Genomic DNA, 26,033 nt, shown 5'->3' on the forward strand with positions numbered 1-26,033 from the left:
TCACTTGATTAGATGATATCTGGAAAAATGTGCGCAGCCATGTGCACTGTACACTTTTATGGTCTCCTTATGCCTTGGTTGGACCACACTTAGAGCATTTGCATAGTTCGGATCTCCATTTATAAAATAGGATGTAGAGATTCCGGGGAAGATGCAAAAACAATTCATTAACAATTGTGGTCTTAAGTTCAATGAGAGGCTGTAACTATTGGGAAAGGTTGAACAGGCTGGGGCTTGTTTCTCTAGAAAAGAGAAGACTGAGGGGTGAACTGATCGAGGTCTTCAAAATGATAAAAGGGTTTCGAGCAGGTAGACGTAGAGAAGATGCCTCCACTTGTGTGGGAGAGACCAGGACTAGGGGGCTATCAATATAAGATCGTCACCAATAAATCCAGTGGGGAATTCAGGAGAAACCTCTTTATCCAGGGAGGGGGGAGAATATGGAACTCATTACAAGGAGGGGTTGTCGAGCTGAGTAGTATTGTTGAGTTTAAGGGGAAGCTGGGTATGCTGAAGGACAGTTTCTATGCTATATGTGCGATGTGGGATCATTCATAAAACGTTGCTTAAATTAGCACAAGGAAGCTGGATAATGATAAGATGGAGTGTGTCGATAACACTGAGGGGCTTGGTAGGCCATGTTAAGAAACAGTAGAGAATCACACATGATCGTGTGGGTCAGGAGTCACAGTTAGACCGGACCAAGTAAACTGGGCAGACATAATCCTCGAAAGGACATTCATGAACCAAATGGGGTTTTGTGACATTCCGACAGCTTCATAGTCGCTTTTTATGAGATGGACTTTTTACTTACACATTTTTCAAACCGGGGACAGAGATTTCAGGTTTTGGGCTGGAGATGCAGGGGGTGATGTGAGGAAGGACTTTTTCCCCACAGCGAGTGAGAGTGACCGGGAGCTCGCTGGGTGGTGGAAGCGGAGATGACGAATGATTTCAAAAGGAAATCAGATGGACAATTGAGGGAAATACACTTGCTGCGTTGTTGGGCACTGAGGGAGTGCTACACTCTCGAAGGGTCAGTACTGAGGGAGTGCCGCACTGTCAGAGGGTCAGTACTGAGGCAGAGCTGCAGTGTTGGAGGGTCATACTGAGGGAGTGCCGCACTGTCAGAGGGTCAGTACTGAGGCAGAGCTGCAGTGTTGGAGGGTCATACTGAGGGTATGCTGAAGTGTCGGATGGTCAGTGCTGAGGGAGTGCAGCATTGTCAGAGGGTCAGCAATGAGGAAGCGCTGCACTATCAGAGGTTAGTACTGAGTGAGATCTGCACTGTCGGAGGGTCAGTACTGAAGGAGTGCTGAACTGTTGGAGGGTCAGTACTGAGGACGTGCTGCACTATTGGAGGGTCAGTACTGAGGGAGTGCTGCACTGTCAGAGAGTCAGTACTGAGGACGTGCTGCACTATTGGAGGGTCAGTACTGAGGATGTGCTGCACTGTTGGAGGGTCAGTACTGAGGACGTGCTGCACTGTTGGAGGGTCATACTGAGGGTGTGCTGCACTGTTGGAGGGTCAGTACTGAGGACGTGCTGCACTATTGGAGGGTCAGTACTGAGGATGTGCTGCACTGTTGGAGGGTCAGTACTGAGGACGTGCTGCACTGTTGGAGGGTCATACTGAGGGTGTGTTGAACTGTCAGATGGTCAGTATTGAGTGAATGCTGCACTGGTGGAGGGTCAGTTCCAGGGGCCATCCCAAGATATTCTATAAATATGTCAATGGGAAGAGGATAAGAGAAAGAGTAGGGCCCATTAGGGACCAAGGGGAAATCAATTGTCCATCTGATTTCCTTTTGAAATCATTCGTCATCTCCGCTTCCACCACCCAGCGAACTTCCGGTCACTCTCACTCGCTGTGGGGAAAAAGTCCTTCCTCACATCCCCCCCTGCATCTCCAGCCCAAAACCTGAAATCTCTGTCTCCTGGTTTGAAAAATGTGTAAGTAAAAAGCCCATCTCATAAAAAGCGACTGTGAAGCTGTCGGAATGTCACAAAACCCCATTTGGTTCTTTCAAAGATTATGTCTCCCATTTTTACTTGGTCTGGTCTACCTGTGACTCCTGACCCACACGATCATGTGTGTCACTCTACTGTTTCTTAACATGGCCTACCAAGCCCCTCAGTGTTATCGACACACTTCATCTTATCATTATCCAGCTTCCTTGTGCTAATTTAAGCAACGTTTTATGAATCATCCCACACACAGAGGACATTGTTAGAGTGTTGACCAAATACTTCACATCTGTCTTCACCCAAGAGAATGAGGATGAAGGTATGGAACTCGAGGAGAGAGACTGCGAGGTTCTTGAGCAAATTGATATAGGGAGTGACAAGGTATTGGAGGTGTTGGCAGGCTTAAAAGTAGACAAATCTCCAGGTCCAGATGATTTGTGTCCCAGACTGCTGAGGGAGGCAAGGAAGGAGTTTGCAGGGGCTCTGACCCCAATTTTTAATTCCTCTTTGGCCACGGGGTGGTGCCAGAAGACTGGAGAACCGCTAATGTGGTTCCGCTATTTAAGAAGGGTTGTAGAGATAAGCCAGGGAATGACAGGCCAGTGAGTCTCACGTCAGTGGTAGGGAAACTATTGGAGAAAGTTCTGAAGGAGAGAATCTATCTCCACTTGGAGAGGCAAGGTTTGATCAGAGATAGTCAGCGTGGCTTTGTCAGAGGGAGGTCATGCCTAACAAATTTGATTGAATGTTTTGAGGAGGTGACCAGGTGTTTAGATGAGGGTAGTGCAGTTGATGTAGTTTATTTGGATTTTAACAAAGCCTTTGACAAGGTCCCACATGGGAGACTTATGAAGAAGGCAAATGCACATGGGATACAGGGTAATTTGATAAGGTGGATTCAAAATTAGCTTAGTTGTAGGAGGCAGAGGGTGATGACAGAAGGATGCTTTAGTGACTGGAAGCCAGTGTCCAGTGGCGTACCACAGGGATCTGTGCTGGGTCCCCTATTATTTGCCATTTATATAAACGACATAGATGACTATGTGGGGGGTAGGATTAGTAAGTTTGCGGATGACACAAGATTGGCCGGGTGGTTAACAGTGAGGTTGAGTGTCTTGGGCTACAGGAAGATATAGACAGGATGGTCAAATGGGCAGATAAGTGGCAGATGAAATTTAACCCTGAAAAGTGAGGTGATAAACTTTAGAAGGAGTAATTTGACAAGGAAGTATTCAGTGAACGGCATGGCACTAGGAAGTTCTGAGGAACAAAGGGACCTTGGCGTGTGTGTCCATAGATCTCTGAAGACAGAGGGGCATGTTAGTGGGGTGGTGAAAAAGGCATATGGGACACTTGCCTTTATCAATCGGGGCATAGATTACAAAAGTAGGGAGGTCATGTTGGAGTTGTATAGAACCTTGGTGAGGCCACAGCTGGAGTACTGTGTGCAGTTCTGGTTGCCACATTATAGGAAGGATGTGATTGCACTGGAAGGGGTGCAGAGCAGATTGACCAGGATGTTGCCTGGGATGAAACATTTAAGTTATGAAGAGAGGTTAGATAGGCTTAGATTGTTTTTGTTGGAGCAGAGAAGACTGAGGGGCGACCTGATCAAGGTTTACAAGATTATGAAGGGCATGGGCAGAGTAGATAGCAGCTGTTCCCCTTAGTTGAAGGGTCAGTCATGAGGGGACACAAATTCAAGGTGAGGGGCATGAGGTTTAGGGGGCATGAGGAAAAAGCTTTTTATCCAGAGGTTGGTGAAGGTCTGGAATGCACTGCCTGGGAGGGTGGTGGAGGCAGGTTGCCTCACATCCTTTAAAAAGTACCTGGATGAGCACTTGGCACGTCATAACATTCAAGGCTATGGGCTACCTATGGGTTAGGTAGGTAGGTCAGGTGTTTCTCACATATTGGTGCAGACTCCATGGGCCGAAGGGCCTCTTCTGCAATGTGATTCTGTGAGTTTTGTGGCGTCAGAAGTTCCTGTTGAAAGTGCCTCAGTGTTTTGCTGCAGTGCATCTTGTAGATGGTACACACTACTGGCTACGGTGTGTCGGTGGTGGAGGGAGTAAATGTTTGTGGATGGGGTGTCGATCAAGCGGGGCTGCTTTACCTGGATGGTGTCGAGCTTCTTGAGTGTTGTGGGAGCTGCACTCACCAGCCAAGTGGAGAGTATTCTCATCACACTCCTGACTTGTGCCTTGTAGATGGTGGACAGGCTTTGGGGAGTCAGGAGGTGAGTTACTCCTCGCACAATTCCTAGCCTCTGACCTGCTCTTGTAGCCACTGTATTTATATGGCTGGTCCAGTTTCTGGTCAATGGTAACCTCCGGGATGTTGATAGTGTAGGATTCGGTGATGGTAATGCAATTGAACGTCAAGGGACGATGTTTCGATTGTCTCTTGTCGATATGGTCATTGCCTGGTGCTTGTGTGAAGCTAATTATGAGGAGTTAATTGTTAAGGTAACTCAACAGTTCTCATTGAACAATTTCAGACAATTTGGTGCTCTTTGTTGGCAAATGCGATTGCTTGGTTAAGACCAGTCAGCAGGGAAACGTCAACTCTTTTCTTCTCCGCCGATGCTGCCAGACCTGCTGAGTTTTTCCAGGTAATTCTGTTTTTGAGCAGGGAAATAACTTGACGTTAAGATGTCTCTCAGACCAACAGTGAGTCACTGGCTGCACGTGGTCAGGAAGTTAGAGACGGGTTTTAAATAAACCAGATCTGCTTTTCGATTCAATTTCTGCCAGTAATCTCATTTGATTTGAGGGCACAGCAGCTAAAGTTATGGACAATTCAACCCAGCCACCAGTGCAGGAGATGACAGAGGTAATAACCTTTCCTCAATTTCATTAAATTAAACCTTTGCTTTATACTTATGAAAATGGTATTATATATTTCTGATTTACTAATACTTCTAAGGCTCCTTATTAATGCAGCTCTGCATGGACAAATTGATCAGCCAAAATTATTTAAGCAATGTGTTCAGAATTATTAGTATTTCAAATATTGATTGCCACGCTTGATTGCTTTAATATTGCCCTTTTGAAATGAACAGTTCAGAAATGTTCCCAATCTGCACAGTTATAGGTCAAACAGAAGCAGACTGATTGGTCAGGAAACAATTCCTGTAAGTGACTGTTGTTAGCTTCGGCAAACAGACATTTGAGGAATTCAGGTAGTTTATTGAGCGACAGAATCTTACAGCACAGGAGGAGACCTTTCAGCCCATCAGGCCTGTGCCAGCTCTTTGAAAGATCTATCCAATTAGTCCCCACTCCCACCCCACTGCTCTTTCCCCCATATCCCTGCAAACTTCTCCCCTTCAAGTATTTATCCAATTCCCCCCTTTTGAAAGTTCCTATTGAATCTGCTTCCGTCGCCCTTTCAGGCAGCGCCTCCCAGATCACGACAACTCGGCGTGTCAAAATAAAATTCTCCTCATCTCCCCCTCTGGTTCTTTTCCCGATTCTCTTCAATCTGAGTCCGTCTGGTTACCGACCCTCCTGTCACTGGAAACAGTTTCTCCTTATTTACTCTATCCAAATCCTTCAAGGTATAGCACTGGTAGCATAGTAAAACATCCTAACCTGTTTCACAGCAGTGTACATCAGATGATATTGGATCCCGAGCCATGCAAGGGAGATATTAGAGACAGGTGACCAAAAGTTCATTTAAAGAGACTGGTTTTTAACGAGCGTCTTAAAGGAGGAGAGAGAGAGAGAGAGGCGGAGAGGTTTAGGGAGGGAATTCCAGAGCTTAGGGCCTCAGGCAGCTGAAGGCACGGCCACCAATGGTGGAGCGATGGGAATCAGGGGATGGTCAAGAGGCCGGAATTGGAGGAGCGCAGAGATCTCGGAGGGTTGTAGGAGGTTACAGAGACAGAGAAGGTTGTAGGGAGTGGAGGAAGTTAGAGAGATAGGGAGGGTTGTAGGGGCTGGAGGAGGTTACGGAGATAGAGAGGGTTGTAGGGGCTGGAGGAGGTTACGGAGACAGGGAGGGTTGTAGGGACTGGAGGTGGTTACAGAGACAGAGAGGGCTGTAGGAGTCACATCTGCAGTTCAAAGGAGCGCATCCTTTTAGATAACAGGACATGTGGTGCCCAGTTTCCGGGAATGGTTGAGGTGAACAATATTGATGCATCTGAGGAGAATTAGATATACATAGGGGCGAAATGAATAGAAGGATATGATGATGGAGTAAGATGGAGAGGCTTATGTGAAGGATAAAACCTGGCCTGAAGCAGATGGGCAGAATGGTCTGTTTTTGCCACACTAAAGTTGAGCTTTGAGCTGCTGTGGTAACGTCGACTCTTCCATGCATATTGTGTTCTGGAGCTATGGAAAGTGATGGTAGAGGCTCCAATGTTCTCTCCATCACATGGCTGACCAGGAATCTCTCCCACTCTGACTGTCTGTGCTGGAAGGATTTGCAAGTTTTATATTCACCCTGTTTGGCCGCATTACAAACACATTTTCCTTGGCCATTAAGTCTTGGGGCAGGACTCGAACCCCCAAGCGTCTGGCTCAGAGAAAGGGAATGCTACCCACTGTGCCACAAGGCTCACCTGGGGCAGGGATAGTAGTGAGTAATTCTAACCCGTTGAAGTTCTATAGATAGACACACAGATGTCCTTCTTTACTGAGTTGCATGTTCTGTGCAGAGTGATGAAATCGTCTCTCGCTTAGTTAAATTTGGGCAGTTGCGAATGGGATGTGAATGTACAAGAACAGATGTGTCCACAGATTCGTCACTCAAGCCTTCAGCATTTTCAAAAGCTGTCAGGCTGGCCCTGATGGCACTTCCTGAAGCTGAGTAGAATTGAAATCGGTCTTCTTGGGAAGCAGAGGCCTATGGTCATTGTTATCAGAATTGGGCGAGCGATGTCAAATGGGAAACTGGGGACATGACTGGGTACAATTATGAAGCAAAGCTCCATTAGAGAAATAGAAAACACTGGTCTGGCAGTGTCAGCGGAGAGAGAAGCCGGGTTATTGTTTCAGGTCTGCGTCCCTTCAGAGCTGGTAACTATTAGAAATATATATATATTTTTTAAACAAACGCAGATGCAGGGTGAGGGGGGACAGGGGAGGGAAGGACAGACTGTGCAGAGGCCAGAAGCCATGAAATAATAAAAGGGATGATTTTGCAAGACTGAAGGAAGTGGTGAAGATACAAGAGATAGGTCTAGAAGAGGTGTGAATGGTAAACAGCAGCCTGATTAAAAAGTGCAATGATTGTGTTGTGAAGTTGTTGAGTCAGGAAGGCTGCGAAGTGCCAATCTGAGAGAGCTAGCACAGTCAAGAAGCACCAAATGGCCTCCCGCTGTAGTGTGGCGATGACAAGTAACAGGTCACTCGGGGGGTGGTGGGGGGGCGGTCCAAGTTTTTCTTTATTTATTCTTTCATGGGATGTGGGTGAGCATTTGTTGCCCATCCCTAATTGCCCTTGTTGGCCTGTAAGGTCATTTCAGAGGGCAGTTAAGAGTCAACTGCGTCGCTGGATTCACATGTAGGCCAGACCGGGGAAGGAGGGCGGATTTCCCTCCCTAAAGGGGCATTAGTGAACCAGATGGGTTTTTACAACAATCGATGATAGTTTCATGATCACCGTGACTGAGACTGGCTTTCAGTTCCAGACTTATTAATTATTTGAATTTAAATTCCACCAGCTGCCGTGGTGGGATTTGAACCCGTACCCCCGGAGCAATTGCAGGCTTGGCCATATTATGAACTCACTTCCCTTGGGCCAAAAGGGTCATGGAGTGGGACTCGAGCCCAGAGCGCCTGGCTCAGAGGCAGGGTGCGCTACCCACCGCGCCACAAGATCGCCTGCATCCCCAGCCCTGTTCACATTTTTGAACATAAGAGCTCCTCATGGTACCGTTCACGATGTTGTGATGTTGGGGCTGCTCTGCATGGAGGCAGTGAACGCAGGCCAACACCACAGTGCCGCCATTCAGATGACGCTTTGAAAAGTACTTCATTGTCTTGTAAAGCGCCCTCAGACGTCCTGAGATTGTGAAAGGTGCTATATGAATGCAAATTCCTTCTCTACCGAGAATCTCGTTGCTTCAGATGTCACATGAAAAGCCCTGAGGCAATTTGGGCTATTTTGAAGTTGTATTAATTAGTTCCCAGTTTCTTGGTAATTTGGTTTCGAACCAGCTGCTCTGCCTTCTGTTGTCAACTCCTCCCTGCCACACTTTATTGGTCCTGTATTTTCATTAAGTTATAATAGGTGAAGGAAGTCCATGACTTTGCACATTATATGCTGTTTCATTTTAACACTTTCCTGTTTACCTGATAAACTTTGTACTGTTTCTACTGAATTTCCTTTAAGTGTGTAGATAATATCTATGCACCGCCACAGATCACCACATTGTTCATAAAAGTCCTGCTGAGCGCAGGGAGCTTTTGAGTCACAATTTCACAGCTACAAGCAAAATTTGACACCAAACTATATAAGGCAGTATTAGGACTGGTCATGAATAGCTCGGTCAAAGAGGGAGGTTTTAAGGAACATCTTAAAGGGAGAAAGTGAGAGAGAGAGAGAGGAGGGGAGGTTTAAAAGGGAATTCCAGAGCTTAGGGCCCCAGGCAGCTGAAGGCATGGCGGCCAATGGTGGAGCGATGGGAATCAGGGGATGCTCAAGAGGCCGGAATTGGAGGAGAGCAGAGATTTCGGAGGGTTGTAGGTGCCGGAGGAGATTACAGTGACAGGGAGGGTTGTCATTGGTGGAGTAGGTTACAGAGATAGGGAGGGTTGTAAGGGCTAGAGGAGGTTACAGAGATAAGGAGGATTGTAGGGGCTGGAGGAGGTTACACAGATAAGGAAGATTGTAAGGGCTGGAGGAGGTTACAGAGATAGGGAGGGTTGGAGGAGGTTACAGAAATAGGGAGGGTTGTAGGGGATGAAGGAGGTTACAGAGATAGGGAGTGTTGTAGGGGCTGGAGGTGATTGCAGAGATAGGGAGGGTTGTAGGGCTTGGAGGATGCTACAGAGATAGAGAGGGTTGTAGGGGCTGGAGGAGGTTACAGTGATAGGGAGACTTGTAGGGACTGGAGGAGGTTACAGAGATAGGGAGTGTTGTAGGGGCTGGAGGAGGTTGGAGAGATAGGGAGGGTTGGAGGGGCTGGAGGAGATTGCAGAGCTAGGGAGGGTTGTAGTGGTTGGAGGATGTTACAGAGATAGGGAGGGTTGTAGGGGGCTGGAGGAGGTTACACAGATAGGGAGGGTTGTAGGGGCTGGAGGAGGTTACAGAGATAGGGAGTGTTGTAGGGGCTGGAGCAGGTTACAGAGATAGGGAGGATTGTAGGGGCTGGAGGAGGTTACAGAGATAGGGAGGGTTGGTGGGGCTGGAGGAGGTTACAGAGATAGGGAGAGGTGTCGGGGCTGGAGGAGGTTACAGAGATAGGGAGGGTTGTAGGGGCTGGAGGAGGTTACAGAGCTAGGGAGGGTTTTAGGGGCTGGAGGAGGTTACAGAGATAGGGAGGGGTGTAGGGGCTGGAGGAGGTTACAGAGATAGGGAGGGTTGTAGGGGCTGGAGGAGGTTACAGAGAGAGGTGCCATTCCTAATCTGCCCTGTAAAGAACACAGCCTATGTCTTAACCATTATATATATTGCACTCACTATTACCCTATGTATAGAGCTCCCTGTCATCCTGTAATGCCCCCAGATACCCTGTGCATTATCACACTCATAGAGTCATTTACAGCGTAGAAGGTGGCCTTTTGGCCCATCGAGTCCATGCCAGCTCTTTGCAGAGCAATCCAGTCAGTCCCATTTCCCCTGCTCTCCCCCATAACCCTGCAAGTTTACTTCCCTCAAGTGCCCATCATTTTGAAATCATTGTTTGTCACCACTTCCACCACCTGCAAACACCCTATTTCCTTTTTACAACATATTTTCCTGCCTATCTTTGCAACTTTAGATAAGGAACACTCTTCCCACAGTCCTCATTACCAGTCATTGCAGTGAAAAGTTCTTCCGCACTTTGACCCTCCATTTCCTTGCCAAAATCTTAAATCTGAGTCCCCTATTCCTTGTCCCTTCAGCTAATGGGAAGAGTGTTTCTTATCTAAAGTTGCAAAGATAGACAGGAAAATATGTTGTGAAAAGGACATAAGGTGTTTGCAGATAGATACAGATAGGTTAACCGAGTGGTCAAAAATCTGGCCGTATAATGTGGAAAATATGAAGTTGTTCACTTTGGCAGGAAGAATAAAAAAGCAGAGTATTACTTAAGTGGAGAATGACTGCAAGAATTCTGAGGTGCAGAGGGATCTAGGTGCTCTAGTCCATGAGTCACAAAATGTTGGTATACTGCGAGTATGCAGTAAAAGTCAGTGTGCAGGTTAGTATACACAGACTGCAGTGGTTCAGGAAGTCAGCTCACCACCACCTTCTCAAGGGCAATTGGGGATGGGCAATAAATGCTGGGCCCAGCCAGCGATACCCACATCCCTTAAATGACTAAACGAAAAGGTGCAGCATGTAATTAAGAAGGCTAATGGAACGCTATCCTTTATTGTGAGAGGAACTGAACATAAAAGCAAGGATGCTGTCCTTCAGTGTTGCAGAGCATTGGTGAGACCACATGTCGAATATTGTGTCCTTATTTAAGGAACGATGTAAATGCATTGGAGGCGGTTCAGAGGAGGTTTACTAGATTGATACCTGGAATGAGTGGGTTGTCTTATGAGGAAAGGTTGAACAGACTGGGCTTGTTTCCACTGCAGTTTAGAAGAGTGAGGGGTGGTTTGATTGAAGATAAGATCCTGAACGGCCTTGACAAGGTGAATGTGGAAAGGATGTTTCCTCTTGTGGGTGAGTCCAGAACTCGGGGGCACTGTTTTAAAATTAGGGGTCACCCTTTTAGGACAGAGATGAGGAGAATTATTTCTCTCAGAGGGTTGTGTGGCTTTGGAACTCTCTGCCTCAGGAGGTGGTGGAGGTAGGGTCATTGAATATGTTTAAGGTGGATGTAGATAGATTCTTGTTAGGCAAGGGAATCAAAGGTTATCAGGGGGTTACATGGGAATGTGGAAATTGAAACACAAACAATCTTATTGAATGGCGGAGCAGGCTCAAGGGGCCAAATGGCCTACTTCAGCTCCTATTTCCTATGTTTGCATATAAACCTGTCCTAATCTTGTACACCTCGATCAGATCTCCCCTCAATCTCCTTTGCTCCAAGGAGAACAACCCCAGCTTCTCCAACCCAACCTTGTAGTTAAAACCCCTCATCCCTGGACCCATTCTGGTCAATCTCCTCCGCCCCCTCTCAAGGACACTCACACCCTTCCGAAAGTGAAGTGACCGGGGACTGGACACAATACCGTGGTTGAGACCTAATTAACCAGAGTTTTAGAAAGATACAGCATAAATTCCCTGCTTTTGTGCTCAATCCCTCTATTTATGAAGCACAAGATACCATATGCTTTTCTAACCACTCTCTCAATATTGTCCTGGCAGCTTCAAAGATTTATGCACGTGAACTCCCAGGTCACTCTGCCCCGAACACTTTTTAGAGCTGTGCCATTAAGTTTATATTGTCTCTTCCTATCCCTTCTGCCAAAATACATCACCTCAAACTTGTCTATATTAAATTCTGCCTGCCACTCGCCTGCCCATTTTGTTAGCTTATATATATAATATATATATATATATCATGTTGTGGGAAATTCATGTCAACCTCACTCTTTGCCTCTCCTCCAAATTTGGTATCATCGGCAAATTTTGAAGTTCTTCTTTGTGTTCCAAGATCTAAGTTATTTATGTATCATTAAAAAAAGCACTTCCCCCTGCACTGAACCTTGGGGAACCCACTGTCTACCATCTTTCAATCCATGAATCGCTGTTTCCAGTTTTGTATCCAAGCTGACACTGATCCTCCTATTCCACGAACTTCAATTTCGTAAACCAGCCTTTCATGTGGCACTTTGGCCAGGATCTTCCGGTCCCGCCTGTGGTGGGAATCGTCATGGGCGGGAAGGAAAATTTTACCGCCTGTTGACCTCGGGCAGGAATTTGCGGTCCTGCTGACTGGAAAATCCTGGCCTTTCTTAAAATCTATCGAGACAATACCCATTGCATTCCCTTCATCAACATTCCCAGTCACTTCATCAAAAAACTCAGTTCGATTAGTCAAGCACGATCTGCAATTTATAAATCCATGCGGGATTAACTCAATTTCTCCAAGATTTATTTCCCTGTTTATCGATTCTAAGACCTCACCTACCATTTCTGTTAAACTGTAGTTTCTAGGAATGCCCTTACATCCTTTCTTGAATAAGGGTATCACTTTTTCCAATCCTCTGACACCTTCCCATGTCCAGGGAAGATTGGAAGATTAAGGAAAGCCCTTCCACTATCTCCATCCACACTTCATTTTTTAAAAATTCATTCTTGGGAATGTGGGCATCGCTGGCTAGCAATTAGGGGGCATTTAAGAGTCAACCACATTGTTGTGGGTCTGGAGTCCCATGTAGGCCAGACTGGGTAAGGACAACAGATTTCCTTGATGGGTTTTTAAGACAGTTGGCAATGGTTTCATGGTCATCGTTGGACTTTAAATTATTGATTCCCCCCCCCCCACCCCCCTGCTGTAACGGGGATGAGTGGACTATGTACAAGTAGCTGAGCTACCTGCAGCCAAACAACGAGGCGAATGTAGGGAGGAACAGTTATGACTGTTCAATGGGTGCAGCCTGATGCCTCTATCGATAACGAATTAGAGACCCGCCACGATTCTTCACATCACTGAGTCACCTTGCTTGACCTAGATGAATAACGCTTTCAGTCTAACAGGCTCACAGCCTCTATGAGATCGAGTTACCTCATCGACTCCTGTCATCGATACTTAACTCTCCCAAATCATTAGTTATGACCCCCCCACCGTGCTCCAGAATCTCACTGGGTTGCCTTACTTCAGATAAACCGGGGCACCTCAACCCCCTCTCAGTGTGAAATGATTGCCGAATTGTCCAAACTACCTTCTGGAGACTGAGTAATGCTGCTTCAAATGCCCTGTCCCAGCATCTCCCTGCTGCCCTCTGAACTTGTCCCTGTGCAACCGTTGGTAATGTCAAAGAGAAACAAGTTTATACAGCGCCTTTCACGACCTCAGGCTGCGAAAGCGCTTCACGGCTTTACCTCATTGGAGGGTGGTCGCCGTTGCAATGTAGGAAACGCGGCAGCCAATTTGTGCACAGCAAGATCCCGCCAGCAGCAACTTGATAACAGCACCCATGTCACCAGTTTTGTGGCGCTGTTGGTTCGAGGGTTTTGACCCCTGAAGAGAACCTGCCCCAGCTCGTCAAAGAACTATTGGCCGTGGAATCCACCTGAGAGGATAAATGGCTTCTTGGTTTAATGGAAGACAGGACCTCTGGCAGTGCAGCACTCCTTCAGCACTGCAGTGGGAGTGTCGGCCTAGATTTTGTAGCCTTTGGAGTTGCACTTGTTACACACAGACGCCCAGATGGGGAGCTTGAATACACAGGGTGAGACTCAATATTTGTTTGGAATATGAGGGGACTTCAGTTCATGTGGAGAGACTGGAGAAGCTGGGATTGTTTGCCTTAGAGCAGAGAAGGTTAAGGGGGAGATTGAATTGAGGCGTTCAAAACCATGAAAGGTTTGGATAGAGTAAATAAGGAGAAACTGTTTCTAGTGGCAGGAAGATCGGTAACCAGAGGGACACAGATTGAAGAGAATCTGAAAAGACCCAGAGGGTGAGATGAGGGGAATTTTTTTTGACACAGCGAGTTGCTGTGATCTGGAAGGCGCTGCCTGAAAGGGCGGTGGAAGCAGATTCAATAGGAACTTTCAAAAAGGGGAATTGGGTAAATACTTGAAGGGGGAAAATTTGCAGGGCTGTGGGGAAAAGAGCAGGGGGAGAGTGGGGACTAATTGGATAGATCTTTCAAAGAGCAGGAACAGGCACAATGGGCTGAATGGCCTCTTTCTGTGCTGCATTGGTCTATAATTCCGTAAAAATAGAGTTCTCAGGGTTTCAAATTTAATTCAGAGCAGGCAGTTTGTAGGTAAATCTCTCAGAGGCTGAGGGAACATGACCCTTTGTGCATTGTTAGGGTCAGGGTCTGTGAAATCTGCCTGATTTCACTGACATGACAACATCCATGGTCATAGTGCAGAAACCACAGAAAGACAGAAGTGGATTTTACTCAATAATCTCTAGCCCTCAACCTCATCGGTTTCACATGTACTTTCGTCCTACAATCTCCAAACGCACACACACACACACACACACACTCAGACACACACACTCTCACTCACCCACACACACATAGACACACACACACACACACACACATACACATGCACTCACACATACACACACACGTGCACACTCACATGCGCACAGACATGCACTCGCGCACATCCACACACACACAAACGCGCACTCTCTCTTTCTCACATACACACACACATACAAACGCACACACTCTTTCTCTCACACACACACACACTCACACACACTCACACACATGCACACACACACGCACACACATGCTTTCCCTCACGCACACACACACACTCTCTCTAAGACGCATGCACACACACACACACACACACACTCTCTCTCTTGCACACATTGTCACACACACACACGCACACACACACTCTCTCACACACGCACACACACATGCACACACACACACACATGCACACACACACACACACACACACACACTCTCTCTCTCTCTCTCTCACACACACACACATACACACACACAAATTCTCCATGGCATGTATTGCCCTTGCATATTCCAAATACTAGCTTTAAGGTGTGTGGCACAATCTCAGGACTCCTCTCCACTTATTTTGGGTTTATTAAGATTCAATCCTCATCAAGGTATGGACTGGTGATATGGAAACCCTCCAAAATCATGTCCAAGAGCCCATTTCTGGACACAAGTCTGGGCAGTCAGCTATTTGACCTGGCGAGGCATTGCTTCCCAGACTGACACCCAATCACAAGTTCACCTCCACTGGAATGCTATCAGGAATAGAGCCACTGGCCATTATTGTTCCCTCCAACTGAGAGGCACCAACATCATCGTGCCACAATCGGGTCAAATTAGCATCTTGGTTCCTGCCCAGTGGAAGAAAGGACTTACATTTCTATAGCGCCCGTCATCACCTCAGAACATCCCAAATCATTGCACAGCCAGTGAAGAACTTCTCTGAAGTGCGCTCATTGTTGCAACGCAGGAAACACTGCCGTTAATTTGCGCACAGCAAGATCCCACAAACAGAAATGCGCTATAAACCAGATAATCTGTTTCAGTGAAGTTGTTCGAAGGATAAACATTGACCCCAGGGGAAACTCCCCCGCCTTGTCTTCTGCAAACAGTAAGAATGGCATCTTTTAGATAAGGCGTCAGACTGAGGCCTTGGTATGATGGCTCAACTGAAAGGTGGCACCCCTGATAACATGCACTCCCTTAGCACTGCAACCAGGAGCATCAGGCTGGATTATTCACTCAAGTGGCTGGAGTTGGGGAGGATGAAGGGTAGGGAGGCCTGGGCTGGAACCCACAGCCCCATTGAGCACAGGCAGGTGTGTTGTAACCTGCACTGAGCCACAAATGCCATTCTTAGGGCTAAAAGGGGATTCAGCAAACTTTTACTCATAAACTGGAGCGAGTTCCCTATCTCGGTCAGCCAAGCACTAAAACAGCCACTGTTCCAAGGAACATCATCACTCCTTCCCCTGCTCTTTCTCCCACATCCCTGCAAATTTTTCCCCTTCAACTTTTTATCCAATTCCCCTTTTTGAAAGTTCCTATTGAATCTGCTTCCATCGCCCTTTCAGGCAGCGTGTTCCAGATCACAACTCACTGTGTAAAACAAAAAACCCCTCATCTCCCCTCCCCTACTCTGGCTCTTTTCCCGATTCTCTTCAACCTGTATAAAAACAAAAAAACTGCGGATGCTGGAAATCCAAAACAAAAACAGAATTACCTGGAAAAACTCAGCAGGTCTGGCAGCATCGGCGGAGAAGAAAAGAGTTGACGTTTCGAGTCCTCATGACCCTTCGACAGAACTGGGTCATGAGGACTCGAAACGTCAACTCTTTTCTTCTCCACCGATGCTGCCAGACCTGCTGAGTTTTTCCAAGTAATTCTGTTTTTCTCTTCAACCTGTGTCCATCTGGCACTGACCCTCCTGCCGCTGGAAACAGTTTCTCCTTATTTACTCTGTCCAAACCCCTCATGATTTGGAACATCTCGATTCAATCTCTCCCTTAATCGTCTCTGCTCTAAGGAGAACAATCCCAGCTTCTCCAGTCTCTCCATGTGAACTGAACTCCCTCATCCCTGAGAACATTCTAGTAAATACCCCCCGACACCCTCCCCAAGTCCTTGACAGGCTTCCTAAAATGCGGGGCCCAGAATGGGACATAATCCTCCATCAAAGGCCTAAACAGTGGTTTATAAAGTTTTACTATAACATCCTTGTTTTTATGTTCTATGGCTCTGTTTATAAAGCCCAGGATCCTGTATCCCTGAGTTCCTTATTGCTAATGGTCTCACCCATCTCTCCCAAAGGAACGAACCCCTTTGATTGGTATATATATCAGGAATTTGACTCTCTCTCCCATTCACCGAAGTACAAATAGGGTCCCTGCCCTGGTTAAAACAGAAAATGCTGGAAATATTCAGCAGGTCATGCAGCATTGTGGATGCCCCATCGCTGACCACGTTTACGGCTGGGGATAGACAGATTTTTGGCCTCTCAGGGAATTAAGGGATATGGGGAGCGGGCGGGAAAATGGAGTCGAAGCCCAAGATCAACCGTGAGGGCATTGATTGGCAGAGCAGGCCCCGACGGGCTGAATGGCCTACTCCTGCTCCTATTTTCTTGAGCTTTTGTGGCACTGAGGCACACGAAATGGCCGCAGGGGTGGAAATTAGGGAACCAGCAACTATTTGGGGATCAAAGCTGTCGATGTTCGTGACCCAAAGTCGTTTAGATGGTGCAGTGGACACTCCACCTCGCTCCCCCCAACCCCCCGCCAATACACCATGGCTGCCCGTGGCAGAAGGGAGGCAAAGGTCTGTTTCTCTCCCTGTGCTGTGGCTTCTGGTGAAATCTCTGTGTCCAGACAGGCAACCCACCCCCACTTACACCTCCCCAACCCACCCCCACAGAGTGAAGGGAAGAGTGTCAATCATGTTGCTCAACACTTGAACGTGAATGTTAGCTTGGACTGACAGTGACGTGGAATGGAAGCAGCTGCTGATGATGCAAGTGGGGTTCGTGTGAAATCTATTTTTGCTCCATCATCAAATTTCTAACCAACGTTTGTTCCGAAATATGAATGTCACCGAGCCAGCTTCTCCCCCTCAATCCCACTTCCACTTCTTGCCAAAGCCTGCGGAGGCTCAACTGGCCAGGGAGAGGCTTGTTGCTTAATATAATGCTCGTCTTTATTACTTGGTTCAACTCATCGCAGCGAATGATGTTGCTGTTAACTCCCAGGACAGGTACAGCACGGAGTTAGATACAGAGTAATGCTCCCTCTACACTGTCCCCATCAAACACTCCCAGGACAGGTACAGCACGGGGTTAGATACAGAGTAAAGCTCCCTCTACACTGTCCCCATCAAACACTCCCAGGACAGGTACAGCACGGGGTGAGATACAGAGTAAAGCTCCCTCTACACTATCCCCATCAAACACTCCCAGGACAGGTACAGCACGGGGTTAGATACAGAGTAACGCTCCCTCTACACTGTCCCCATCAAACACTCCCAGAACAGGTACAGCACGGGGTTAGATACAGAGTAAATCTCCCTCTACACTGTCTCCATCAAACATTCCCAGGACAGGTACAGCACGGAGTTAGATACAGAGTAACACTCCCTCTACACTGTCCCCATCAAACACTCCCAGAACAGGTACAGCACGGGGTTAGATACAGAGTAAATCTCCCTCTACACTGTCTCCATCAAACATTCCCAGGACAGGTACAGCACGGAGTTAGATACAGAGTAACACTCCCTCTACACTATCCCCATCAAACACTCCCAGGACAGGTACAGCACGGGGTTAGATACAGAATAAAGCTCCCTCTACACTATCCCCATCAAACACTCCCAGGACAGGTACAGCACGGGGTTAGATACAGAGTAAAGCTCCCTCTACACTGTCCCCATCAAACACTCCCAGGGCAGGTACAGCACGGGGTTAGGTAGAGAGTAAAGCTCCCTCTACACTGTCCCCATCAAACTCTCCCAGAACAAGTACAGCAGATGAGTTTTGTTAACAATGCAGATGTCGTCTGAGTGAGATTACCAGCTGAGTGCCAGCTTTTTCCGTGTTACAGGGACTCTGTTCTGTGGTTTGATTTGCGCTGAATCAAAAGTCGTCTGAAATTGTGCTAACATTTCATTCCGAGCGCAGTGATATACTGCCGCCTTTGTGTTGGCTGACTGACAGCAGACTCACCCTCACGCAGATTCACCTGGTACCAGCTCCCACCCAACAGTTCCTCTGTTCAGTGAAATTCTAGCTGATCTGTGACCTAACTCCACATAACCGCCTTTGCCCCGTATCAATCCCTTTGAATAACAACAGTCTATCAATCTCTCAGATTTAAAATTAACAATTGATCTATTGCCATTTGGGGAAGAGAATTCCAAACATCCCCCACCCTTTGTGTGTAGAAATGTTTCCTCATTTCACTCCTGAAATGTAGGCCTCTCTTTTTTAGACTCTGCCCCCAAATCCCAGACTCCCCCCGCAAACCAGGGGAAATAGTTTCTCTCTATCGACCCCGATCTGTTCCCCTTAATATCTTCAAAACTTTGATCAAATCCCCCCCCTTAACCTTCTAAATTCCAGGGAATACAAGTCAAGTTTGTGTAATCTCTCCTTACAATTTAATCCTTGGGGTGCTGGCCTCATTCTGGTAAATCGACACTGCGCTCCCTCCGGGGTCAGTACATCCTTCCTAAGGTGTGGGGCCCAGAGCGTCTCAGTGACTCCAGGTGTGGTCTAACCAGGGCTTTGTGTAGACTGAAGCATGACTCCTACCCCCTAGCATTCTAGTCTTTGAGATAGAAAGGCCAATGTTCCATTGGACTTCTAAATTACTTTCAGTACCAGTTTGTAATAAATTACTGATCCGTGTACCCGGACCCTCCCCAAGCCTCTTTGAACCTCCATCGCTTCAAGCTTCTCACCATTAGGAAGCTCCCTGTTCTGTTCTTTATAGATGCGGATGACCTCACACTTGCCAACATTGATATCCATTTGTCACAGTTTATCCCAACCCACTTTATAAATATCTCTTTGTACTCTTACACTTCCATCCACTCTGCTTACAATGCGGCCTAACTCTCCGTCGTCTGCAAACACGGATATGGGGCTTTCTATCCCATCACCTCTTGGTGAGATTTCAAGGACTCTCCTGTTTGCTCCCGAGGGGCTCCATATACTTGAGGATAATGAGGAGCCAGATTTGAGGTGAAGCCGACTCTCCCTCCCAGACGACTGCCTCCGAGCGGAGGGGTGGGTGGGGGGCGTTGAAGCAGATGTTATTAGTTTGGTCTCATGCTGGGATCCTCCGATGTTACGAGAAGCTGACCTAGAACTGGGCGGAGATTAAGGACTTGCCCAGAGGACGAGTTAAACCCCCTCATCCGGAAGAACGAATGTCCAAGGAACGAGAAGTCCCAGGAAATAGAACCAGCTCAAAAACATCACAGACCCAGAGGTTTGATCAGTGAAAGAGTCTCTTCACCTATTCAGAAGAAAGGGCCTTCACATTTTGGTGATCCTACTCCGACCTCTTTTCTGAAGACGAACACAGCTGGCTGGGCCAAGGGTACCCAGTCTGGTGGATTTACGACCTCCTTGAGCTTAGCCGTGTAGTTTATGCACCGGTCCCTTCATGCTTACGAGCATAAGAAATAGGAGCAGGAGTAAGACCATTCAGCCCATTGAAATAGGAGTGGGAGTAGGACCATTAGGCCCATCGAGCCTGCGCCACCATTCCATAAGATCATGACTGACCTGATTGTGGCCTTAACTCCCTGAAACTCTCATAGAACCCCAGGATGGATCATAGAACGCCTACAGCACAGAAGGAGGCCATTCAGCCCATCGTGTCTGTGCTGACCCTCTGCAAGAGCAACTCAGCCAGTCCAACTCCCCCTAATCTTGCAATTATTTTCTCTTCAGTTAATGATCCAATTCCCTTTGGAAAACCTCGATTGAATCTGCCTCCTCCACAGTCTCGGGCAGCGCATTCCAGATCCTAACCACTCGCTGCGTGGAAACTTCTCTCCTCATGTCTCCGTTGCGTCTTTTGCCAGTCGCTTTAAATTTGTGCCCCTCTGGTTCTCGGTCCTTCCACCCATGGGAATAGATTCTCCCTAACTACTCTGCCCGGACCCCTCATGATTTTGAACACCTCGATCAAATCTCCTGTCAACCTCCTCTTCTCCAAGGAGTAACAGTCCCAGATTCTCCAATCTGTCCACGGAACTGAAGTTCCTCGTCCTGGAACCATTCTCATGAATATTTTATGCATCCTCTTTAAAGCCTTCACATCTTCCCTAAAATGTGGTGCTCAGATCTGGATGCGTTACACCAGTTGAGGCTGAACCAGTGTTTTATAATCATTCACTGTAACTCCTTGGCCTTTCTGCCTCCCTCCCTCTCTCCTTTAAGCTGCTCCTGGGGACCTACACTATTGATCAAGCTTTTGGTTATCTTTCCTGATTTCTCCTTCAATGAATTGGAGACAAATAATGTCAACAAATGCCTTGGGGCATGTTACTTTCTTAAATACACGATATAAAAAGGTATCATTAACTCACTGAGCCACCACGGATGCTGATGGCACGGTCAACACCCTGGGGGCTACCATTGACCAGAAACTGAACTGGACTAGCCATATAAATACTGTGGCTACAAGAGCAGGTCAGAGGCTGGGAATCCTGTGGACAGTAACTCACCTCCTGACTCCCCAAAGCCTGTCCACCATCTACAAGGCACAAGTCAGGAGTGTGATGGAATACTCCCCAATTGCCTGGATGAGTGCAGCTCCCACAACACTCAAGAAGCTCGACACCATCCAGGACAAAGCAGTCCTGCTTAATTGGCACCACATCCACAAACATTCACTCCCTCCATCACCGACACATAGTAGCAGCAGTGTGTGTACCATCTACAAGAGGCACTGCAGGAATTCACCAAGGCTCCTTAGACAGCACCTTCCAAACCCATGACCACTACCACCTAGAAGGACGAGGGCAGCAGATAGATGGGAAGACCATCACCTGGAAATTCCCCTCCAAGCCATATCCTGACTTGGAAATATATCGGCCGTTCCTTCATTATCGCTGGGTCAAAATCCTGGAACTCCCTCCTTAACAGCCCTGTGGGTGTACCTGCACCACACAGGGCTGCAGCGGTTCAAGAGGACAGCTCACCACCACCTTCTCAAGGGGCAATTAGGATGGGCAATAAATGCTGGCCCAGCCACTGACGCCCACATCCCATGAATGAATAAAAGAATGCATGGCCAGTTCATATGGTGAAAATGGGATGGTTGGAGTTCCAGAATATTTCCATTAAACCCGGTTTGAAAAAGACTAGCTTGCTGCAAAGGACACTGAACCACACAGAGCAAGAGGTTCCCAGGGTGTCTCACCCACAGGCTGTGGTGCTTGGGCTGGGAAAGGGGATAGCACCCTGGGTACATTAAAAATCAGCTATCTTGAAGCTGTAAACTATTTTTGCAAACTGTGAAGTTGATTTCTCCACTCCTTCCACCAGTGGCACTGGTTGTTGTGTTGGGCACAGATTTGTGTGTGTGTGTGTGTGTGTGTGTGTGTGTGTGTGTGTGAGAGAGAGGGAGAGGGTGTGTGTGTGTTTGTTGTGTGTGTGTGAGAGAGAGAGAGAGAGTGTGTTTGTGTGTGTGTGTGAGAGAGAGTGTGTTTGTTGTGAGTGTGAGTGAGTGTGTGTGTTGTGTGTGTGTAAGAAAGTATTTGTGTGTGTGTTGTGTGTGTATTTATGTGTATGTGTGTGTGTGTCTGTGAGTCTGTATGTGAATGCGTGTGTGTCTGTGTCTATGTGTGTGTGAGTGTGTGTGTGTGTATGTATATGTCTGTGTGTGCGTGTGTCTATGTCTGTGTGCGTGTATCTGTGTCTGTGTGCGTGTGTGTGTTTGTGTGTGTATGTTTATGCATATGGGTGTAGAGTGAGAACATGATTATTCCGATAATTCATGGTGTCTCCCTCCGACACAGCTATACAACCTGCTGATAGACTCCTGCCTAACAACATAGGTACTGAGGAGGCCCATTCAGCCCCTTGAGCCTGTTCAGGCATTTAATTCGATTGTGGCTGAACTATATTGGAACTCCATCCACCCACTTTGGTTCTGTAATCTTTAATCCCCTTCCAGAGCACAGATCTATCAATTCCAGTTTTGAAATTATCAATTGGGGAGTTCTAGATTCCCCTTAGTGTGAAGAAATCCTTCCTGACATCACCCCCTGAACGGCTTGGCTCCAATTTGAAGGTTCTGCCCCCTTATTCTGGACTGTGCCCCCCCCCACCCTACCAGAGGAAACAGTTTCTCACTATCGACTCTATCAAATCCTTTTATCATCTTAAAGTCGTCAGTTAGCTCACCCCCTTAATCTTGTAGACTCGAGGAAATACCTGTGCTACCTGTCCTCGGAATGGACTGTCCCGGCCTGTTGTACACTCACACGGGAGACTGTTCTCCTGAGTGAGGTACTGAGCGGGCCTTCCCCAGAAAGAGTTGAACATCTCTTGGAATGGAGGAGGTGAATAAAACTGGAACGTAGGCCCAGTACATGAAGTAATATTTATTTTCTGTTTTTTTAAAGGCGTACTACAACTACGATGATTTTGAAACTGACTTTTCTATAGCCCAGCCTTGCAGACCCATTGTAGTTGAGAAGTTTGTTCGCATCTTTGTGCCTATCCTGTACTCCCTCGTCCTTCTCTTGGGTGCTCTCGGTAACATGCTGGTGATTCTCATCCTTGGCCGCTACAAGAGAGCTCGGAGAACTATCACAGACACCTTCATCCTTCATTTGGCCATAGCGGATGTGCTCCTGGCCTTCACCCTCCCCTTCTGGGCGGTGGAGGCGGTGAGGGGCTGGGTCTTTGGCACTGTCATGTGCAAGCTAATTGGCACCATCTTTGCCCTCAACCTGTACAGCAGCATCCTCTTCCTGGTGTGCATCAGCTTCGACCGCTACCTGGCCATTGTCCATGCCATCCACATGTACAGGAAGCGCAAGCCCATTTACATCCACGTCACCTGCCTCATCGTCTGGGCCTTGTGTCTCCTTCTGGCGATGATTGATCTAATTTTCCGTGAGGAGTACCGCTCTACCTACCTTAACTCGACAGTTTGCATCTACATGTTTCATCCAGATAGTGCCGGTGCCTGGAAACTGGCCATCCGTGTTGCCCACCACACTATTGGCTTCTTCGTCCCCATGGTGGCCATGTTGTATTGCTACTGCATGATCTTCAAGACGCTGTGCCATGCCCAGATGTTTGAGAGGCAGAAGACCCTGAAGGTTGTCATCGTCATCGTGGTGGTCTTCATCATCTGCTGGCTGCCGTACAACACCGTGCTCTTTGTCGACACCCTCCAGTCGCTGGGCACCATTGGCACCTCCTGCACCATGTTCAACACACTGGACATCAGCCGCACCATCACCCAGACCCTCGGGCTCATCCACTCCTGCTTAAACCCACTCCTCTATGCCTTTATCGGGGTCAGGTTCCGGCATGAGATGGTGAGGGTCTTGGTGGGCATCGGCTGCTTGAAGAAGAAGCTGGTGGTGAGTCGCCACGCTGGGAAAAGCAAGCGGGCATCCTCCGCCATATCAGACTCAGAAACCTCAACCTCTCACTCAACAATATGGTAGAGAGTGTCCAAGATCCAGCCAACCATTGACTTTCCAACCAAAGACTTCGGAGACCGGAGAGATACAGAACTTGTACTTATCTTCATGCAGAGCTCCCACCAAGTGATTTACAATGACTCTCAGTAAGCGTTACCATCTGACAAACCACTTACCCGCAGAAGCAATGAATTGACTTACCAGTTAAACCTGCTTTTCCTTTGTCATTTTTTTGCCTTTATTCTTTTCATGGGAGGTGGGGCGCTGCTGGCAAGGCCAACATTTGTTGCCCGTCCCTAATTGCCCTTGAACTGAGTGGCCCGCTCAGCCATTTCGGAGGGGCAGCCAAAAGTCAACCGCGTTTACTGTGGACCCGGAATCATGTGTAGGCCAGACCGGGTGAGGATGGCAGATTTCCCTCCCCAAAGGGCATTAGTGAACCAGATGGGGTTCCCCCACCACACCCCCCACCCCCCCCCAACCAATTGACGATAGTTCCATCACTGAGACTAGCATCCAATTCCAGATTTTATTAACTGAATTTAAATGACACCAGCCGTTCAGGCTCTGAACCCAGGCCCCCCACAGCTTAGGCGTCGGTCTCTGAATTACTGTTCGACATTACCGTTAACCTGGCGTCTCCACTTGGTGATGTTGGTTGAAGAGGGGATGTTTTGGAAGACGCCTCAACTTTTTTTGGAGCTGCAGGAATTTCATTCGCCCCCGCCGCCCCCCCACAATGAGGTTCAACCTCCATCGTGCTCAAATTTCTATACTGTTCTCACACACCCCACCCCACCCCATGCCATCCTGTCTCTCCCCCCCCTCCCCGACCCTCCCATCTGGCCCACCCTCCTTTCCTAAAGTACTTACATTCCCTGGTGGATAATCCATGGGCTAATTGCCCCCATTCCTCATGTGTGACCCCCCCACCATGGGCTATTTGGTCATGAAGGCTCTCATATTCTGTCCTCCCCCCCTCTGCCCAAACCCCAGACAAGCAAAGGAGAGGGAGATGAGGAGAATTTTCTTTTTACACAGCGAGTTGCTGTGATCTGGAAGGCACTGCCTGAAAGGTGGAAACAGATTCAATAGGAACTTTCGAAAGGGGGAATTGGATAAATACTTGAAGGGGAAAAATTTGCAAGGCTGTGGGGGAAAGAGCCTAGGGGGGGTGGGGGGGGAGAGAGCGGGGACTAATTGGATAGATCTTTCAAAGAGCCAACATAGGCACAATGGACCGAATGGCCTCTTCCTGTGCTGTATATTCAATAATTCTAGGAGAACAGAAGAGACATGCCTAAGCTTTTTGTCTTGCACTCATCAGGATGTCTCGCAGGAATACCAGTATGAGGGGAAAACAACAATTTATACTGTGTGTGAAGAGTGTGCTGTTTGGTTGGCAAGTGGCGTTGCCATGGAGAATGCGCCAGTGATGGTGACTGACAGTTAACTGCCAAGCATTGTTTGAAATTTAAACCAGGCAGCTTGACTCTGATTAGTCAAGACTTTGCCCTGAGGAATGAGTCAGCGAATGGCTGTCACTTATTTTGTTTAGCTGAAACAGGCGCAATGTTTTCTGTCTACGAAGGCCCTGTGCACTAATATACGTAGCATAATTCTTAGCATACTGAGGATTATTTAGCCAATGTGCTAAGAATTATGCTGGCAACCAATTTAAGATTGTCAGTCTGGCCTTGCAGTGTAGTGCATTTGAGTGTACTGGAAGCTACAGTACACAGGGCCCTGTTCTTTGCAGACAAAAAGAACATGTACATGTATTATGCCTGTTTCAGCTAAACAAAATAAGTGACAGCCATTCACAGACTCATTCGTCAAGGCAATGCCTTGACAAATCAGGGTCAAGCTGCCTGGTTTAAATTTCAAACAATGCTTGGCAGTTAACTGTCAGTCGCCATCACTGATGCATTCTCCATGGCAGTGCCACTTGCCAACCAACCAGTACTCTCTTCACATGCAGTATAAATTGTTGTTTTCCCCTTATATTGGTATTCTTGTGAAGTGTCCTGTTGAGCACAAGGTGAAAAGCTTTGACGTGTCTCTTTTTTCAGCAATACTCATGTTCTGTGCTACCAAATGACTAATTATAGGAGAGCT

The 26,033-nt window shown here is 47.5% G+C and overlaps 1 protein-coding gene across 1 annotated transcript; it reads left to right on the forward strand.

Moving 5' to 3' along the window:
- Nucleotides 1-4,727: 4,727 nt before the first annotated feature.
- On the forward strand, nucleotides 4,728-24,998 carry LOC121270971 (C-X-C chemokine receptor type 3-2-like). Its single transcript, XM_041176647.1, has 2 exons — nucleotides 4,728-4,803; nucleotides 22,881-24,998. The coding sequence occupies exons 1-2, from the start codon at nucleotides 4,762-4,764 to the stop codon at nucleotides 23,937-23,939; spliced, it is 1,101 nt and encodes a 366-aa protein (XP_041032581.1). The 5' UTR covers nucleotides 4,728-4,761; the 3' UTR covers nucleotides 23,940-24,998.
- The last annotated feature ends 1,035 nt before the right edge of the window (nucleotides 24,999-26,033 follow it).

This window comes from Carcharodon carcharias, chromosome 29, assembly GCF_017639515.1.
Source record: "Carcharodon carcharias isolate sCarCar2 chromosome 29, sCarCar2.pri, whole genome shotgun sequence".
In the NCBI taxonomy this organism is placed as follows: Eukaryota; Metazoa; Chordata; class Chondrichthyes; order Lamniformes; family Lamnidae; genus Carcharodon; species Carcharodon carcharias.

Excerpts from the sequence above, each read along its gene's own strand:
- LOC121270971 (XM_041176647.1), top strand. The coding sequence starts at position 4,762 with ATGGACAATTCAACCCAGCCACCAGTGCAGGAGATGACAGAG. Across the intron at positions 4,804-22,880 it reads CAGTGCAGGAGATGACAGAG|GCGTACTACAACTACGATGA; the intron begins GTAATAACCTTT and ends GTTTTTTTAAAG.